The following is a 21,708-nucleotide window of genomic DNA, read 5'->3' on the forward strand; positions in this document are numbered from 1 at the left end:
TCTCATATAGTGGCTCCCTCTATGGAAACCCAATGAAGTAACAAATAGCCAAAAGAATTTGCTGAAGAACCGAGTGCTGTAAGAATCAATCTTTAATAATAGCACGTCATTTTTAATATTAATTAAACAATTTCTGTTTCAGTGTAAAAATAGGCTTATGCTGACTTACAAGTCACTTCTTTACAACTGAAGGTTTTAAAAAACAGTTAATTTTAGATGAATTTTGTTTGCACACAAAAAACAAGTTTTTTTTTTGTTTTTTGAAAGCAAAATCAGAGAGATAACACAAACGGACGAATTCCAAATTTACGGCTTAAAGTTCCTACAATAAAACCATGAGATAGAAACGATCGCTAAATCATGCTCTTTCTCGTTTAAAGCGTGGGTGTTTAGAAATGAAATGAAAATATTATCTCCCCTTCGTTTCCGCTAAACGTGGATTTGACCTGTGATTTCATAATTGCTTAACATTAGAAAAAAATTGATACTAGCACCTAACGTTTCGATAAAGACAGTTTCAAACTTGGCATAGTAGTAATAGCTTTAGCGAGGATAATTAAAATCTATAATCCTCGCAGCCTGCAGCTATCTATCGTCAGTTATAATGTGCTGCCATCTAAGATAATTATATATAACTATTATTCACGTGACCTAGTTTTTAATTACACACTGGTGAACGAGAATTATTGTAAATAATATAAGCGCGACTTAATTTATTTATTTTTTTTATTTCTGACAAAACTTTGATCTAAAGTAACAACTTCTGACTTTTCATGGTTACAAAACTGATATTCTACGGGTCTTCACTTTACTGATTTGAAACATGAGGATTTAAAGACAGTCAAATATGTCATAAGAAAATTTAAGTTTGCCAAATCTTGTTTGTTTTTTGAATTTCGCGTAAAGCTACCCGAGGGCTATCTGCGTTAGACGTCCCTAATTTAGCAGTGTAAGACTAGAGGGAAGACAGCTAGTTATCACAACCCACCGCCAACTGTTGGGCTAATCTTTTACCAACGAGTAGTGGATTAACAGTCACATTATAATGTTCCCACGGCTGAGAGGGCGAGCATGTTTCTTGCGACTATGATTAGAACCCACAACCCTTAGATTGTGGATCGCGCGCCTTAACCACCTGGCCATGCCAGATTTACCAATTCTTTCTGACGTGTGATTAGTTTACGATGAGAGTGGCTTAGGATACGATGTGACCAGCAGGGTTTCACGTTATACCCTTGTAACTTTTGCGTTTGTGTTTAATATTTTTTGTTATTCAATAAAGTTTTTGCGAAGATACGAAATATCTGTACAAGCTGTTTGACTATACCAATTTAAACGTACAAATCCCAGAAATAACGATACATTCAACAAATAAAATATTTACGTCTTTTTTTATTATTATTTTGTTCGTTTTATTACATTTTGTTTCCGATTCTACAAGTAACCTTTGCAGTACAATTATTTTACAAAAGCATCAAAACCTAATTTTCTAAAAATTCACAACAGCAATAACAGTTAATACTCATACAACTAGGTGTATAATCTCAGTCTAATCAATACGAAATAGCTAAGCCTACATTTTACTAAATCTTTTAACAGAGATAACTCGACAAACAAATACAATTTTACGGATACATATTTTTAATTAAAGATAATATTCGATATACAAACAACACATGTGGTTTGAATAACACTTTGCGTTTCGCAGTGTAGAAAGTTCATTAATGGTTCTGAATGTGATGTCATTCTATCACTTACACTTTTTGTAATTAGATATATTTTGTTCAGTTATACATATGCTAATTTCATCTTTAATTTTTACCTTTCAGACATAAATTATATTACAGTCATGTGCTACCTGAAGCTTGTTTGTTTGTTGTTTTTTTAATATCGCGCATAGTTACACGAGGGCTATCTGCGTTAGTTGTCCCTAATTTAGCAGTGTAAGACTAAAAGGAAGGCAACTAGTCATCACCATCAACCGCTAACTCTTGGGCCACTCTTTTACCAACGAATATTGGTGTTCACAGTCGCATTATAATGTGCCCACGGCTGAAAGAGTGAACATGTTTGGTGTGACGGGGATTCAAATCCGCGACCCTCAGATTGCGAGTCAAGTGGCCTAACCGCCTAGCCATGCAGGGCCAGTTACCTGAACCATCAGTTTGAACATTTCTAAAAAGCATTCTTTGATTACGACTGAAAGATTTTATCAATAGCACACAACCTGAAACACGTGATCAATTTGAAAAAAACAAACAAAACTAAAATCGATAAGATTGACTTCAGTTGCCTTATCACTCACTGTAAGAAGAATGTCACACATTTACTAATGATTAACATTTGGATGCAGTAATGTTTGCTTAACAAATTACTAGACTAGCAAAAAAAAATAGTTATAAGGCACTTATACAAGGTTTACTGATAGAATAAAAATTCACTAAACAGTTTACGGATTAATAGAATTTTTAAAGAAGTTCGTTTACATTTTTGGTAAAAACATTTCCGGCATAATTATAGGTCCAAAGTTTCAGCTTATATTCTATAATCACAACTTCAAACTAACTTGTGAAAACGTATATTTTTAGTTTGTTCAATAAATTTAAAAACTTCCCTTATTTTTTCAGTATTCTTACGCATGGTTTATAGACCACACTAAGCAGTAGTTTGAGCTACAGATAATTCACAGTTTGTAAGTTGTTTTGTTCTCCGTTTTCATGCAGGAATGTATAGAATAGCGTGACTGTTTTAACAAACCAGTCTTTGTGTCAGTACTTTGAATGACCACAATAAAGTAGGACGTTCTGGAAAACTTGCAGTATTTCCTTAACTTTGGGGTTAGGTATGCAGCTCGCCAAAATGCAACGTTTGTTTATTATTTGTTTTTGAATTTCGTGCAAAACTGCACGAGAGCTGAGATACAAATAACGTAGTTAACATATAGCTTTCCAGATTACACTTCTTCATCGCAAGAATTACGTTAAACGTCAATTTTAAGGAAATTCTTCGGTGCTAACGTTTTCAATTGCAAGGTAAAAGTTAATTTATCCGAAAGGAAATGTATATGTTTGTTTCAATTTGGAATACTTTTTTAAATGTTTTATGGACTGTTACTATATTGTCTGCGTGGATTGTTACTCCACTGTCTGGTACAACAGTCTGCGTGGATTGATACACTTCCAGAATGGAAAATTACACGTTATTAATGTCCTTTTAAAGACAAAATGATCTACACAGTACTCATCTACTACAAAATATATCTTGCTGAAGTTTCTTCTTTAAATATATATATACTTACACCCATTCTTGAAGAAAAACGGTTTGCGTTTGGTTGTAGGAAAGTGCAAAGCTACAATAATTGGTTGTGTTGTACTCACCACGGCTATCGAAACCAGGTGTTTAGCGTCATAAGTGTGCACACTTACATATGGTTAACGGAGAGAGCTTATTGCAACATGACTTGTACATTATTTCTGTAGTTTTACACATGTTCATGTACTGTGATAACCTGTGTAATGTCATTTGGCTTACTCCTTCTAGAATTGAGGTCAGCCGGGTGTCACTTACCTGTACTTCCTAACAGCAATTTCTTGTCTTACGTCAAATTTTAAGTGCACGTTAAAAAAAAAAACAACAACACACACACAATGACGCCAGTAATAAGATATGCAATGCTTACAAATAAACATTAAATATACAATTCGTGCTAACTTGAACGTGCTTCTCAAGGTACTTGATAGACTGAAACTGAAAATGCGAGAAACAAAATAATATATATAAGTGCATTAATAATTCCAACTTTATCGTTATTACCAGTTCTTGTTTGTTTGCGGGTTTTTTTTTAGGAGGGTAGTGGAGGACAAGCAAAAACACTGAATAATAATAAAAAGAAACTGGTTTACTTACTATGAATCTTAAGTTTATCTTACTTTCTGGATCAGTTTACATAGGATAATTGTAACTGAAACATAGTAATAATGCCTCCTAGTGGCGCAGTGGTATGTCTACGGACTTGTAACGCTCGAAATCGGGTTTCAATACCTGTGGTGGACTGAGCATAATAGCCCATTGTACATATTTGTGCTCAACTTCACACAAATAAACAGGGTAACAAAAGAAGGTAAACTTGTTAGGCCTATTTACCATCTGCTTCAGTGAATCTGTTGTATGTTTATGTCTGATGCTTGAACCCTTTCAACCAAGTATCTCATGAAAGTAAAAGTGCGTGACAAAAATCTCAATAAATTACTACAGACTTTCAAATTAATCAAAACTCGGGACTGGTTAAAGGTTTCGAAATTCAGTGAACGATTTATACTTTCAATTGTGTTGGACGCAAGCCTGTACACTCGCTTCAAATATTATTAGGGCTAACTACGCCTTATCAACTTAACACGATTTAAGATCGGCCTTGTTGTCCTATGTAATAAAATACCTTACAAAAATGTTTTAAGTAGTAATGAAAAAATATTTTTAGATTAAAACATAATATTAATGATATCAATTATGAGCAACAAATAATTAACCACAAAACAGTTAACAGCTAGTAAATATGGGATACTCTGCTCACATACTACTTACACTAATGTAATATGTTCTAACGAAGCATTACATACAACTACCATATCACAAAAATAGCGTTTATTAGTTCTAAATATGTTTTATATAATCAAATTATAATTACACTAGTTGATGTACCCGTTCAATACACGGGGAACATGTGAGCATTTCCAGGGAGTAACAGAGAGGGTCCGACGAAAATTCCTTGCAACACTCCCCAGGTGGCCTCGAAGTTTGGTAGAGATCAATGTAAAAGTAAAAGGAACACAGGGGCTCTCATAGGTGGAGATGATATAATAGTCCAGATCGGAGCGCTAATCCTACTAGGTTATTCTTCTGAAGTGTTCTAAGAGTGCTTTTGAAGTTTGGTAGATATCAATAGAATAGTACTTGGAACAAACACACAAGCACCCATTGATATGACATGGTGCCGGGTCAGATCCGAAAGTTCATTTATTTGAGATCAATCAGAAAGCGCAGGCTTCAAAAACCGGCATACAGATAACAATTCATCTACTTTATCTACATATCGCATCATACATACATTCCACGTAGTATTTTTTGTTTTGTCTTAAATTAAGTTTTTAGTCAGCCCGAATTGCAATTCATTTCCACCTTTTTACACCAATTTTGTTTACTTAGAAAATTACAGAAAATAACAAAACTACGACAGTACTCGGCCTTAAATCATCAAACTTCGAAAAAAAATTAGGCTACTGCAAGTAGCAATTTTTTTACCCTCACACAAATAAGGATTTCTTTGATAAGACTTTTACTGAAATAAGAATACTTCACAAGTCACACATAACTGTAATTGGATACGTTCTTTACTTAACGCATTGTATACTGGCATGTTAACGTCTGAGATCTTCCTTGTTACATATTATTTTGTAAAAACAAAGATGAACGAGAACAGAAACATTACTTTTCTTCATGACTAACCATTACTCACTCTAGGAAGTGTTAATTTTTCATCGTAGGTAAAGAGGAATGACTGACTAGTTTTGTATATCAGACAGAGTAAAACCAAGGCAATTCAATTGTGTTGGTAATTTAAAAAAAAAGACTTAAAGAAACATACAAAACTACACATACGACACATAGATGTGGTTTGTTTGTTGTTGTTGTTTTTGTTTTTTTTATAAAGGGTTTAATTTGTAAGCTGGATATATATTATAAAAATAACATTTTAAATAACGGGACATCTTCAGATCTAACTATGTCATTTCGGATCTCGATGCCCAGAGAAATTGTGCAAAAAATATTCTGCTTGTTTTTGCATTTCATAACTTTTGTAAACACAACAATCCAAAATTTCCCTTAACATTCGGACCTGATGACGCAGTAACTTCGTTTTCTAGACTCAGAACGTCTACGCCTAAGTACGTGTGTGATTGGACAGAAATGGCGGGAAATAAGCTAACTCGTGACGAACTCTCGTCTCTGAGAAGTTTAAGAAGTTTCACCATCTGTCTTTTAATGATTTTCTTTCGTGCCATTGCTTTCATGTTGAAATACATATCTGCATGTAAGAACTTCACTACTAACAGAAAGCTTGAAAACTGATATAAAATAAAACACAGCTAAGACTACTTTAGACCTTTCATAAAATACAACTAGATCGTTCTCATGTTGGTATTTGAACTAGTTTTTAGCGAAATAGTTTTCAGCATCGTCCATCTTTAAAAACAGTTTCCTCGACAGCAAATGCTGATAACAAAAAAAGATTCTGATAGAGTAAGACACCGAATCTTGTTATATCTGTAAACAAAAAAACACATACGAAAACTGTCAACAATGTAATCCCTTTGTTCAATATTTTGAATGAACAATTTTGTTTTCCAATGCACAACGCGTTCATACTACACCAGCGTTAACTTTCATAGGGCATAATTTGAAACAAGACAAATATGTATATACACAAACAAACACATCTTATGGTCTTTTAAGGGCAATTTCAAAGGAAAAACAAACATATTGTGTATGAGATTCTGATTTCATAGACCTGCCACTAGATCCAGTGCTGTGATATTAATAAAGTGTGTTAATCAAAGATTTATCTGGAGCACCATCATTATCAACACAGTGGTATGACTGATTGAATGGTCTTGTCTCACTTCCCCCAGACTTCAGAAGAGACATTGTTCCGTTACCACTCTAATCTTGATCCACGTTGCAGAACACCATCCTTGGTGATGTCGGTTAAGACAAACAGGTCGCACGATGCGATGGACAAGAATATTTGCTTACACAATGAGCAAACACTCTGTCACATTCACAGAGATGGGCAGCACAGTCGGTGGACATGGAGTGGTCATCCTCTGGAAGTTTTCAAAAGATATTCTTACGTTATAGTAAGTTACGTAGCATTCAATCAAACGACAGTATTTCAATATTACAGTATCTGTCAATTATCAAAGTAAATTTATAACAGTTAAATTGTCCCAACACAAAATTTTGGCTTGTGTGATTCTCTCTCCACTTTGGGGTCTGGTATTGTCAGGGCGCTCGACTCGTAATCTAAGGATCGCGGGTCACACCAAACATGGCTCGCCCTTTCAGCCGTGGAAAGAGTCATGATGTTACGGTCAATCCCACTGTTCGTTGTAAAAGGAGTAGCTCAAGAGTTTGCGGTGGGTGATGATGACTGTTTAAACGTATTTCGTGTGGATAATTATTGTTAAGAGCTAACTTCAGAGAATGACATTTCCATATAAAATCTAAAACAAATGTAATAATAACATGTGTAAATGGTGTACTTTTCAAACCATTTCAATAATATTATAATATTCGTAGGCTCGGTAGTTCGAGTACTTACACAAATTATATTAAACAGACTTTGCTAATTTGGTTATTTACGCACAATGCAAATTATTGTATCATAAAATTCGTCAATTCAGTTATTTACAAGAAAGTACAACATACCACGTTTTCACAAAAGATTCTATTATCTCACCCACCCACCCCCAATATTGTACCACTTCACTGTTTTCTCTACATCATTTCATCACTTCCAGCCATTTTTCAAAACATTCTGTTATATCGGGTGCTTCGCGACAAATGCAATTTCAGACCATCTCTTCATAATATTTTCTGACGTTCTTCTCTAAACCGTTTCGTCGCCTAGGGCTCTTCCCCACAACACGCTGGGACATGGAGCTCTTCTTTCATACCGTTACCAAATATGTCAGTTTCAATGTGGTTCTGTAATCTATTTTGAGTACAGATACAATGTTAACATCCACATAAAAGAGAGGGAACTTATTAAATTAGAGGCCGATACTGGACCAAATGTAGGGCACTTTACGTTAACTTGTCCTTGACACACCCTAGAATCGTTCTATAATTTTTTAAGTTAAGTGGGTCAAAGGCAAAAGCCTTGTTAGAGTTTTTTTGAGACCGTAGTTACGGGGAAATACCCTCTAAAAAAACACTACATAGTTGTTTGACACGAGTTAACATCTCCACGTAATCAGTCGCTAACTTTTACAATATATTTTAGTGCTCGTGGAAACCATAAAGCTAAAAATCAGGATAAACCAGTCTGTCACTGTTTAGTTTTACTTTTTAATCTAAATACACATTTGTCACAGCGAAACTTTCGGAGATAAAAACTTTCCGCATTAAACACAAACCCTAACGTGTTCAATAACTGAGGTAAACTTACATTCAATTGGCGGCTTCGATGTTATAACATCAAATGAAAGATTATGTTTCAATAAATAAATGTAGCAAACCTGCCGTTATCTATAGCCTCAGTGGTTCGTTCCTAGAACAATTATTGTCGTTCATATAACGAGTTACCCTTGCTGACAGTGTATGTTAAAGTTCTTTGTTTCTGGTTTTTAACTGTTGTTTAACTTAAGTTTGTTTATTCGTTTCGATTTTCGCGCAAAGCTACACGAGGGCTATCTGCGCTGGCCGTCCCTAGTTAGCAAAATTAGCAGTGTATGACTAAAGGGAAAATAGCTAGTCATCACCACTTACCGCCAACTCCTGGGCTACTCTTTTATTAATGAAAAGTGGGATTGACTGACATTATAACGCCCCCACGACTGAAATGGTAAGCATGTTCAGTGTGATGGGGATTCGTACCCGCGACCCTCGGATTATGAGTCGAGCGGCCTAACCACCTGACCACGCTGGGCACGTTTAATTAAACAACGTAAGAAATGTAAATATCAGGTCATCCCATAAGTAATATCCGATTTTAGGTCCAGAAAAAGAGAAAGGATTTCAAACGCTTTTAATGTTATTTAATCAATACTGTATATTCCATTATCATCAATTACTTTCTGCCAACTATTCACAAGCTTCTGAACGTCACTTCTATAAAATTCTTGAGGTTTGCAGGAAAAGAATATAGAGAGGGCAGTTATGACATCTTCATGTGTTCCAAGCTCTTTTCCATCAAGATAGTTCTGCAAATGTCAGAATAGATGATAATTAGATGGGGCAAGGTCTGGAGAATAAGGATGATGTGGAAGTTTTTCCCAGTCTAGCTCTTCAATCTTTGCAGATGTGATCCTTGCTGTATGGGGCCGTGCATTATTCTGATGTAACACAACACATTTACGACTGATCAAAACAGGCCTTTTTTCTTTCAGTGCAACATTCAAGCACTCTAACTGTTGACAACAGAAGTCTGATGTAATTGTTACATTGAGTAGCAGTAACTCAAAGCGGATCACACCAGCAATATCCCACCAAACGCTTAACAAGACTTTTCTGGGGTGGAGGTCCATTTTGGGTTGTGCCTTAGCCAGTTTACATGCACCGAGCCATTGTCTGCAACATTTAACATTTTTTATAAGATATCCATTTTTCATCCTTAGTCACTCACCTGTCCAAAAGAGGTGAGTTATGTTCACGAGAGTGCAGAGAAGTGCAAATGGCAACTCTTGCTCTTTGGTTGGCTTCTGTGCTAGTTCTTCAACTGTTACAGCGCAGTCTTTAGCAAGTGCAGCCAGCAGCAAGTCATCATTAAACTCAACAGGACGACCTGAACGTGGCGCATCACCTAAGCTGTAGTCACCTGATCTGAACTTCTGAAACCACCTTCGACATTTTCTTTCACTAAGAGAGACTGCACCATAAACACCTTGAATGTTTCGTGTACTTTCTGCTAGACTATTGCCTTTTTTAAACTCAAAGCATTATATGCCTAATGTGCTCCTGAAATACGTCCGTCTTCATAAGGGTTTATTTGATTAATGATCTGAAAAAGTGGAGTTGAGTTAGTTTATTTTATTTGTCTGAACATTTTATACACGTCCTACTACATATTTTAGTCATTAAAGCCTTCTACAAAAACAGAAATGATGATGCATTTTCTGTATTAAATTTTCGGACATTACTAATGGAATGACCTGATAGTTCTGACCCGTATCTTTTCTTGTATTATGTGACGACGGAGCTGTAGAATACTTTATTGAACGTGGTCTGTACGTTAAAACTGACGGTTCTAACTCTTTCATCGTCACAATTATAAATAAAGCAACTCTTACCTGCCAGGTTTATTTTTAAATACACAATAAACCCAAAACCAAATGAAGACGCATAACTTATCTTTTCATTTACGTATCTGAGCTAGTTAAATTGCTCGTTTCACAGCCTGAAGATCACAGGTTCGAATCTCTGTTCGTCCTTTGAACCGTGAAAGAGACGGTCAATTCCCTTATTCGTCGGTAAAAAGAGTAGCCCAAGAGCTGACAGTGGGTGGTGATGACTAGATAGCGTATCCTCTAGTCTTACACTGCTATATTACGGACAGCTAGAGCAGATAGCCCTCGTGTAGCTTTGCGTGAAATTCGAAACGTACTTGAGCTTTGAAATCGATAAATTTCGGCACGTTTATAGGGGAATAACCTTTATTTATGGTGGTACAAAGTTTCAGATTCGCGAGGTTAAGCACATGTTAAGGATAAAACATAAGTTATAGTCATGTGTCTCATATATGCGTTACTGGAAGACGTTCGAACCAGTAATATTGAAAGAGTATATAATATTCATAACTTTGAATTTTTGTTATTTCTATAGAAACTTTCCAACCCAGTCTTGATTTTTTGAAGAAAAAAAAAAGTCTTTCTCAGAATGCTTAGGACACTGTGGTATTTTGATTACAATATATCTAGTCATCTTTCCGAGAGCCAGGGCCTCTGATGAAGTAACGAGCTTAGTTTATATGTATTTCGATACGAACCACTATAAAAATTTTATTAGTAGAAAAACTCACCACAGTGGGCGTATCCAGGAGCAACACATTCAAATCGGTAAGAAACGAAATAAATCAGTAGTTGAGGACAGTCACTATAAGTATAACACCAGTCGTGTTCCAAACAGCATCTATAAGAAAGGAAGAACAATAGATACGTTGCACACTTACTTTATTTTTATGTGTATACTTAGGAAAGGAAAAACCCACAGAGAAAAATAGCAATACATCTGAAACGTTTAACAAAACACAGTACTACAGATGATACGATCGTTTTATATTTGTAATGGAGGTTAATCGTACTTTACAACAATAATGTATTAGAAACCTGTCTGTCTTTGAAACCGTTTCCTTCGACTTTGTTTGACTTTGAAATTTGCTCAAAGATACTTCAGAGCTAGATGATATTTTTAGTTCATTGGTACGATAACATTGAAGTGAGGCTGGTGTGGTGTTTTTAGTTCGCACAATCCCACTGGTATGATAATATTGTAACACTGGTGTGCGGCTGGTGTGACATTTTTAGTTCATACAATCACACTAGTATGACAATATTGTAAGATTGAAGTGAAGCTGTGGTGGTTTTTTTGTTCACTCTGGTATGATAACATAGTAAGATTAAGGTGCATCTGGTGTGACAACAATTAAGATACTGTTAATCTTATTGTAATTGTACATTTAGGCCTAATTCAGACGGTATCACCAACTAATTTTAGTGTCAGTACTGAATATCGACATACTTTTTTTTCACAAAACTAAACATGTAGCTATATGATCTTTAACAAAACAGTAACCTAGCAAATAATGTAGCTCAGGTAATATATCAATGTAGCTAGAAATATGCATATTCATGACAGGAGAAACTTCGGCCTTAATCCCAATAACACCTCACAAGGCGCAGACAGCTTAGGTGATTTAGGTTACTTTTAAATCAATATTTTAAGTTAGCAATGTAAAGTAATTCTTCCAATAAAAAAATAAAATTAAAATTTCCATACGCAAACAAAGAAAACACTTTAGCCAATAATGTTCAAGAAGTTTTAAAGAAATAATGAAGTACAATTTTACTTGGGAAACATTAGTTTTTGTTTCATGCACTACTAATCATTTTCTTTTATCAAGAAGTTTCGACCCCTGATGAGTCAGTTTTTTTTTCTTTTGTTACCAGTTAATTTTGCGGTTTTAACCATACAAACAGTTTAGGCTTACCAAGTTGCATGTGTGTTTACAATAATGTGATATCTAAGTCTTAAATACTATGCTTATTAAACATGCAGCTTTTACTTGATACGCATAGCATTCATCAGATATGTTTGCATAAATCAACTTTTCTTTAATAGTTGACAAACAGAATTAATCGAATAAGACGTAACAACGACAAAGAAATTCAACTGCGTACGTGTGAAGCTCTTAAAAACAAGTCTGGTTGTAGTTAGGCACAAAGCTATACAATGGCTACCTGTGCTATGCCCACAGCTGGTATCGAATACTGATTCATAATGTCGTAAGCTCGTGTGCAGACTTACCGTTGAACCACTTGGGAGCGATAAAAAACAAACCGTACCTGTGTATAACACACAAGTACGAAATGAATATTTATAAAATCTGAATCCATGAAAATTTGATTTTCAGTTATGAAAGGTAAGCTAAAATTCCAACTGAACAAAAAACTACGTTACTAAGCTCAAATAAATATCTTTCAAATCAAACTGAAACAACGTACACAAAACTGAATAATTCTAAAAATATTAAAGCGGCAAATTATTTGTGTCTGCAAATTTCGTAATTTTTGCGAGTGCATTTGGCCTTTGAACTATCACAGAGGCCAAACAATCAGTTTAAAAACAAACATCACAGTCGTACACAGAAGGTGTTTGTTACCTTGGTCAAAAAAAAATCGTAGTGTTCCTCTTCCTATAGTTGGACAGCCTAATAACCTACTGGCCAGTTTCCGATATAACAGCGAGAGGGGGGGGGTACAGTCTTAACAGTGTTTGTTCTATGGAATTGGAATATGGAGGTCAAACATCAGTTACTGCTAACTTTAATTCCGAGAGCCGGAGCAAGTTTTACCGAATTTCAAGTAAATCATTCCCGAGATAAATAAAAAATGTTAGAATTCTAGGCCACTTGATGTCAGCTTACGGATGTCGATTACCATTCTGTCTGAAGTACCCCTTTCTTTATTCTTTAACTGACACGTTCGTTCCAACAAACGATACGCCAGGCGCTGAAGACTTAATACGGAGACTCCTACACAGTTGTCATTACCAAAAATAGCCAGTTCCTCTAAAAGTTGTTTCGTACCCAGAATCCGTCAAGGATTTCTGGCGCCAAGTAAATACAGGGCCAGGGGTCTCCCCCGGGCGCTTCTGCGATAAGTTGATCCCATGGCTATAGGGTACCTCGTTTATTAAACAATAGTATAACTGCTTAGGGAATCCCGTTTATTCTTATTGAAACAGGAATTCGAAATACTGAAGCTAAGTATATAATGCATACATAAACATATGTTGTAAGAACAGTGCGCAAGCGTAGTACAGAATAACGAGGTGGAGAAACTGGGAGAGACTTCTGAAAAAGAAATTAAATTGCTCGCGGCAAGAACGAACTTAAGGTCATCAACAATACAAGATAATTCTACGTTTTGTTGTTGTTTTTATGTAATCTTTCAGCTCAGCATATTTTAGAATAATTCTATTAGAGAAATATATGGATTAAAAGTATTAACGGTATTTACGAAAATACATGGCTTTTAAAATATATTTTGCCTAGCATAAGCAATTATTCATATTCTGTCTATGGATATGACTGTGTGGGCCTGGCATGGCCTAGCGCGTTAAGACGTGTGCTTCGTAATCTGAGGGTCGCGGGTTCGCGCCCGAGTCGCGCCAAATATGCTCGCCCTCCCAGCCGTGGGGGCGTTATAATGTGACGGTCAGTCCCACTATTCGTTGGTAAAAGAGTAGCCCAAGAGTTGGCGGTGGGTGGTGATGACTAGCTGCCTTCCCTCTAGTCTTACACTGCTAAATTAGGGACGGTTAGCACAGATAGCCCTCAAGTTGCTTTGTGCGAAATATCAAAACAAACAAGATATGACTGTGGCTTTGTTATAAGGAAAACAGACAAACACATACTGTATATCCAAATGTCTTTGAATAAGAAGAAATAGTTTTTTAAATATTCGGGGGGGGGAGTATTTGTCTAGTATGTATGTATGTATGTATGTATGTGTGTGTATATATGCGTAAAGTATTCCAAATTTACCCCTGGTTAAACTAATATCACTTGTTCTCCACGCAGACATCTGGTAGGTAAGATGTTTCTCTTGTTAGCTGTTTGTTTAAAATGGTGTTTTTTACATATTTTTTCATTTCCAGAACTGTGAAATGAAACGAGAAAATATTACATCTATTTATCTTCCAAGTGTACTAATATTATGGTAAAATTTAAAGACCACCTATTTAACAAAGAATTCTTTATCACAGTATTTGTTTTTTTTATGCAGTTACATGTATGTGTATCTTAGAAAAATTTACACCACAAAATTAATTTGTTATATAAAAAACGATTTTGAATGTGCAAATCAGCAAGTAATCAGACTATCACATACAATACAAAGCCACGGTAGAACAGTATGTATGAGAACTACCTTTGTTATTATTTATATTTGTTTGGCGTTAAGTACGTAATGTCACCACCTTTTGATCGCTTTTGAGACAGGTACAGGTTGTATGTAACAGCCTTTTCCAACACACACAAAAATCATACATACGTATCATAAAGCTGTACCGCAATCGGAAATTTATAATTTTCAAGGCGAGGATAACAAACAAGTATAGATCAAATTACATTACTAGGATCATTCAAAAAGAGACCTACTACAAGTCGTACTCCAACTATGGTAAAAACAAGCGTGACATCCTCAACTGCGGATTAAGACATGGGCTTACGGGGCTGAAGCCCAGGGCCTCACACTATGACTATAAATGAATTGCGCGTAGAAATTCTGTCTCGAAGGGGCCTCTATAATCCAGCCTTGGATGCACAAATTGTTTCCAATGGCATATTCATTAAACAATTGCATACCTAAAACAGTTGGCGAATAAAACTAGTACTGATGCAACTCTATACGAATACACATCGCTGTCACTAGATGCAGCATCTATGGATTTCTGTACCATCAGATAACTGAAAAGGGCACTAAGATATTGTCGTCTTCGTAAAATAGACGGCTTATGGAAAGGCACGTTGCAGGACTATACACCACCATCAGACTGGACGTATCGACATGAACTAAAGTTGTGATAAGGCTCTAAATCTTGATATAACTTTTCTTGTTATATTACAAAATACAGATTAAAACAATAAAAAACTAGTACCGTTACTTCGACATGAGAATTCCAGTATTTTATTCCGAACCTCGTGGTGTTGAATGGTTTGGATTAACAGCCTATGTAAAAATTTTTGGGAGGAAAACAAATTTGGTTTATTTGAGTTTATATAAGAATTTATTTGCTTTAACGTCTATAAGTCCACAGAAAATCTTTCGAAAGTTTTATTTATTCGGTGTATTAAAACAAACTATCTGGACAATGCTTACTTTCACTCTTGTCCGGATGACATGCCCACGATGATGCGTTGACCAGCTATATACGCTAACGGTATCGACAACTGTAAAATTCTATAACACATATCATTTACATACTGTATCAATAGCGGCGCCAGTGGACCAAACTTGTAACACATCATAATAATAATAATATATATTTGTTTGTTTGTTTGTTTGTTTAGAATTAAGCACAAAGCTAGTCAAAGGATTATCTGTGCTCTGCCTATCACGGCTATCGAAACCAGGCTTCTAGCGCTGAGTCCGCGCAACTACATGTGCGTGTGTATGTGTGTTGACATTGCAGAACACCAATTCACGTTTTAAAACTTGTAAAAATAATAGCAGTACTTTTTCGAAACTAAAATAAAACATATATTATCATATTCAGAGCTTTCTAGCTCCTTATTTCTTGGTGATTACTTTTAAAACTAAGTTCAGCTTCACACTTCAAAATGTAAAATAAATAAAGTCTGATTTGTGAGAAGTCTTAGTATTATACACGTTTTACATATATGTATGTTTGGTCCGCTGGGGGAAAAACTCGCAAATAGTTTTTGTGTTCAAATAAAAGTATCGTTAAAAACACCTATTTTATTACGTCTCAGACTGATTCTTTTAGATGTCTCTTCATATCCTTTTTACATATAGATATCGCATATTTCATGCAAAATTACAATCAACAATTCAAAGTACACACAAACAATTAAAAACCAAAAGCTCGGGGATCACAATCTAAAAGGAAAAGTCTGACCTTTATACTTCATGTATATTATAACATTATTCTTTCTCAACCTACCCCCACCCGGTTCAGCAGTTAGTGTGAGGACTTATAACGATAAAAATGAGGTTTCGATACCTGAAATGATCAAACTAGAGATGGCACATTGTGTAGTTTTGTGTTTAATATCAAACAAGCAAGTAAGCAAACCTACCTGAGCGCAACACGTAATAAATAATGTTTTATTTCATTACGTAATTCTCCTTGTTCATGTGATGTTCTAATTTAATATTATCTTTTTAAAAAATCTCATTTGCCTTTAGTTATTTAAATAAAACAAAGTTCATGAGTATCTGATTACTATAAACAACCGTATCCAATACTTCGACTTTTTTTTTCTTGTGTGAAGTATGATTCTTCTTACATTGTAGATTAATTGCCAAAGTTGATGAGCGCGTGTTTTTAACAGAAGCAGGAAATCGATTGAAACAAAGTGAATTTTGAATGAAGAACATAACAGCCTGAAGACGTCAACCAATCGAATGGGTGGTATGGCCACGTGCGGCACTGACTAAAATAATTCGGCTTACAAGATCATATATCCAAATCTAACTTTTTGTTTCGTCGTCAGTTGTTTGAAAAAAACTAAAAACGTGTTGAGAACTGTGCAGTCAAACGCTGTGAAAGCCACTCACGGACACTGACAGATAGAAAACCATGCCCACTACATCATTTCTTCATAACCTTGCAATGCCTGGAAACAAACATTTCATTATTACAATAACCTCACGTGATCAGTACTAATGAAATTAAATGAGTAAACTCTGAAAGTGTTGCCGAAAATCTGACATTTTCCAAGGACTTTAGGGTTTATTTATTTCATTGAATCATACAATGGATAAATTATGAACATCTTTACAAAAACCAATATTTAACTCAAATATCTCATTGATTTTAATCTATGATGCATATTTTTCGGCACATACCTGTCAATTTCATCCACCGGTTCTCCTTCGCCCATGTAACCACAGTAACACCCGTAGCCTTTGTATGTCAAAGGGTTACATCCTGTAACACACTGTAATACATTAGCTAGTTGTAAAATACTTCGCCGAGCTCGTGCAGTTCGAGCCTTTTGTTTGGAAATTCCTTTTGAGATGTTTATTTTTTTGTCCCTGTCGATTCGTTCATGAAGATCGTTCGGTCCCTTGGTGACTAACTGAGCCAGTGTTGAAAGTCCAGTATTTGATGAATCCAAGCTGTTGGAACACACCTGCAGACAACGTGCTGCAGTACCATAGAATAGAGTTGAAAACAAAGTTTTAAAAAAATTGATCTGGAATTTTTTAAAATCCAGTTCAAAGTGCGAATTTCAATCAAAGAATGTATTATCAAAGAGTATGATGCACTATTTACATTAAGCGTCACGTACTATAATTGTAAAGACAAAAAAAGAAACACGAGATACATTACAAATTTAGTATATATTTTTATAGCGGGGTTTCCCAAATGTTTTCAGCACAAGACTTGTCCCTAGAATATTCTACGTTAAATGAAGCTGTATAGAGTGTCTTAAAGCATTGTATATCTTGTGTATTTATTATGATCCCTTGACACATTTCTGTGGCACACAGTTTGGAAATCTGTTGCATTAAAGTATAGTAATAATTAATTGAAAAAGCTGTGTTACGCTAATCCTTCAGTCGTTAGAAAAGCTTTGTTACGTTAATTGCAACAGAAAGAAAGAACAGCTGGTCTAAAATAAGATTTATTAAATTATTTTCAAATTTAATATTGATTGATGCTTCTAATATTTATCGCTAGAGTTGAATGTATTTAAGAACGCTATAACTGACTACCAACTTCCTTCCGCAAAATGGCAACACGTTCCGGTTCAAAATGTTTCGTTTAAAATCCCATTTAAAAACAATTGTGCTTTTATGGATCTGTCAGATGTTAAAAATGCACAGGGTTTGAACACTTATTTGACGCATTTGTCCAAACTTGATTATCCTGATATGTAATGCCAGTCTTGTTCCCATATTCCAAAATTCAAGAAACTAACCTTATTTCAGAATGTCTGATTTAGTTTGTTATGTTTTCTTTCAGATGTATCCAGTACTTATGACAACAGTTTCTTTCACGGAGTGCTGTACAGATGTTTGAACTTATGATAATAAGTTTCTATATGTTTGACGCCCAAGCTTGCTTTACACGCACCAACGGGTTTAAATGCTGCTTGATTACGAATCACTAAACGAACCGTATCATGTTCAAGTTCGTAATTACGCTAGTTAGACTGCGGCAACAGAAAGCTTGAACATGTAGAAGACATGAACAGTATACGTTCCTAACCCTGAGAATTTGTTTGTTGCCATCTGAATATACTGGAATATTTGCTCTTGTAAACGTACTGCTGTAGTGGATAAATGTCAAATTATATTGCATGTAAGCACCTCATGGTAACATAAGTGAACTTAAAGGCTAGAGCTACATACTTAAATTAAATGCTCCATCCTGAGTTTTAAATAATGTTGAACACTAAGTTCCAATCAGAAATCAAATATTTTTTTCAAAACCAAATTATAGTTCCTGACAGTTTCCATGATGTTTTAGGATATCGTCCACTTTACAAAAAAAAAAAAATATATATATATATATATCGTTCTGTCAAGTAGTTCTAGTTGCCTTTCGCAAAAGGTAAATTCTTTGGATTACCATCAACCTTATCTTGAAGAAAACAGTGTTGTGTCAGGTAGATATAAGCGTATTTTCGGAACAGATAAATGCTATTGGTTACCGTCCACTTTAATTTGATGATAACAGTGTTCTGACAGATACACCTAGGTGTTGTGCTTACCTGTAAGCCACATGATTTTTGTCATTATAGTGGAAGTCCTTCCCTACCCACCCACAAGAATTTTACTGTTTAATTTTGGTGGCATCCATCTGAGTTTAACTAAAACAACCCTTCTCTGAAGGTCAGACGTAACAGATAACCTGGATTACTATATGTATAAATCTATATACAGCGTTGTGCTTAGGCTTAGCTATCTGTATAAAGCTATATGAGACGTTGCATTTAAAATCAATGAATTGCAGTGATGATAATATTTAAAACAACTACTATTTATTGTCAGTTATCTCAAAATGTAGAAAACAAAACAAAAAATTCACCCAAGTTTGCCTGACATCTAACTGCTTTCAACAATATAGTCCTAAATGTTCCTTCTAGCACCATAAAGGAAAAAATGAGTTTACACACACCCACACAAAATAGCTCCTGTTTCGGGTTCAAAAAGTACAGTCAAATTAAAGAAAGTAAAGAAACTACGAGCTACAGTTTCGAATATAATCTGTGAGCTGGATCTGTATATGAACAAAAGTTTGTCTCAAATACTATTTTACTGAGTTGATCCCATGTGTAGTGCTGCATCTTGCATGGCTAACTTGAGCATCAACAGTTTCATCATAAATGAATACTTTCTCAAGTCACTAAATATGTCGAGGAAAAATCAGTTTTAGAAATACTTAAACATGGTGTCAATATGTAGTTCTGGTGTAATTATGTCACCATTAAGGTGGAAATCACGAAAGTCCAGTCCAAGAGAAAGAGCGTGTAGAGAAATGTAACATTTAACATAACTTTGGGCTGAATTCCCCCCAAAGCTACTCGAAGACTATCCGCCCTAGTGGAGCATAATTTAGCAGCGATAAACACTGGAGGGAAGGCAACGCCATACACCGCCAACCTTTGGACTACTCTTATTAACGAATAATGGGATTAACGCAGTTACATTATAACGCTCCCACAGCCAAGCATGTTTAGTGACGAGTATTCGAACCTACGGCCTTTCTATTTTGATTGGTGCTTCCTAACTACCAGCCCATTCCATTAACAGGGGCATGATAAGGAATGTGTAAATTATAATTTGACAATTCTTGTTTGAAAATAAGGAACTATTCTTTCGTTCTGAAAATTATCCATAAAACTGGTGAAACTGTGGTACATCACAACTGTACTTATTTTTTCTTTTCAGCATGAAATGTAACTATGAAAACTTTTACAGGAATTTTTCCTTTTCAGTAGAGTTCCGGTCAGCAGCGGTTACTACCGAATAATTGTCCACTGTGATCAGCAGTTCCAAATCAGGGATGGCTGTACTACAGACTTGCTTACGGAGTTTACTTGGGCGTTTAGCAATGAATTTGTAGCACAAATTCTCATTTATGTTGAAAATACCGATTATCTTTAGTCATTTGTTTTCAGTAAAGAACTCACCTATAACGTTTACTTGTACCTCTTGTTTTCGGTATACGTGCACTGCATATTTAGGGATGTAGTAATATGTTTACCGCCTTATATTCAAGCATTTAGCAAAATGTTCATTGGCTTATATTTAAGCATCTAACAAACTTTTCATCAATGTATTTAGTCATTATCATAACATCATTTTTTCAATTACAAATTTAAACATTCCCTTCCAATTGAGAATAACTGACATGGTAGGATAAAGACGATTAAACGAAACAGCAAGTATTATTATAAAACCATGCATTATATATACGTGAAATATGACTTGTTCAATTTCGCGTAAATTTTTGTGAATAAAAGCGTGTGATAAGTTTATTCACTTAATCTAACCTACAGGCTGTAAGCAAGTATTTGTATTTTACACAGTTTACGTTATCGCACACATAACTAAAACAGAGCGATTCTGTCTAGGATTTTGTTTTATAAAATAACTTACTTCAGTCAGTTTTATGTGTATAATAATTCAATCAAAAATTTTACTCACCCCCAATTATCACAGCTCCCAGGCTGAAAAGCAGTTTGAAGCTGGTTAAAATGTTAAAGAACTGACCCATCATGGTTGAAGAATGACCTACCTAACTAACACAAACGTAACATCTTCTAAACGAAGAACCAACATAAAATGGGTCACACTCCATTCGAAATAAATTAAAAATTAATAGAGAAGTGTTTTGAAGCCTCTGTTGATGTACATCACAGACAAATTCGGCTTTTCCCTTCGATTAAAGTATTATCTATCAATTAAAATAGTGAGAAACAAAACTAGTAGCCTATTATTTTATAAAAAGAGGGGTGGCATGAAGACTTATTAACACGCGCCACGAAATAGTAGGACTTGCACCCGCTGATACTTTTTGTACGACTAAGGAACTTCATCATCAGCGTTCATGTATAAAACGCACAATTAGGGGTAAGCACAGCTAGTGGTTACGTCATATCTGTGTTATTGGCCAATCATACACGCTTAACAAATACGCTTTTCTTATGACGCATGCGATAATTACAACATTTTCCAATCTAAATATAAGAATGTTAATTACGAATCTAAATTCCTAAAGAGGTAGTAAACAGAAATAAAGCTGTTCCGTTTAAATATTCAATTAAATATTATAAATTCATATAAATTAGTCTTAAAGCTTATATATATATATATAAATGTGTGTATTTTATAAGCCATAATTAAGATTTGTAGTTTTATAAGAACATTAGAGCACAGACTTCACGATTAAAGGGAAGAAATGGTTCAGCCTCAGTAACGTTAGCAAACATTTATATTATAGATTCTAGTT

General features: G+C 35.1%; 1 protein-coding gene across 2 annotated transcripts; it reads right to left on the minus strand.

Moving 5' to 3' along the window:
- Window positions 1–1,374: 1,374 nt before the first annotated feature.
- Window positions 1,375–21,294, minus strand: LOC143255137 (basic phospholipase A2 nigroxin A-like). 2 transcript variants are annotated; one of them, XM_076510337.1, is made up of 4 exons: window positions 20,904–21,293; window positions 17,091–17,391; window positions 10,796–10,905; window positions 1,375–6,881 (listed from the first exon to the last, which is right to left on the minus strand). In XM_076510337.1, the coding sequence occupies exons 1-4, from the start codon at window positions 20,974–20,976 to the stop codon at window positions 6,763–6,765; spliced, it is 603 nt and encodes a 200-aa protein (XP_076366452.1). In that variant the 5' UTR covers window positions 20,977–21,293; the 3' UTR covers window positions 1,375–6,762. The 2 variants fall into 2 exon arrangements, with proteins under 2 accessions (XP_076366452.1, XP_076366453.1); XM_076510338.1 differs by lacking the exon at window positions 1,375–6,881 and adding an exon at window positions 6,907–7,771 and having other exon boundaries at window positions 20,904–21,294.
- Between the last annotated feature and the right edge of the window lie 414 nt (window positions 21,295–21,708).

Source organism: Tachypleus tridentatus, chromosome 7 (assembly GCF_004210375.1).
Source record: "Tachypleus tridentatus isolate NWPU-2018 chromosome 7, ASM421037v1, whole genome shotgun sequence".
Classification (NCBI taxonomy): domain Eukaryota; kingdom Metazoa; phylum Arthropoda; class Merostomata; order Xiphosura; family Limulidae; genus Tachypleus; species Tachypleus tridentatus.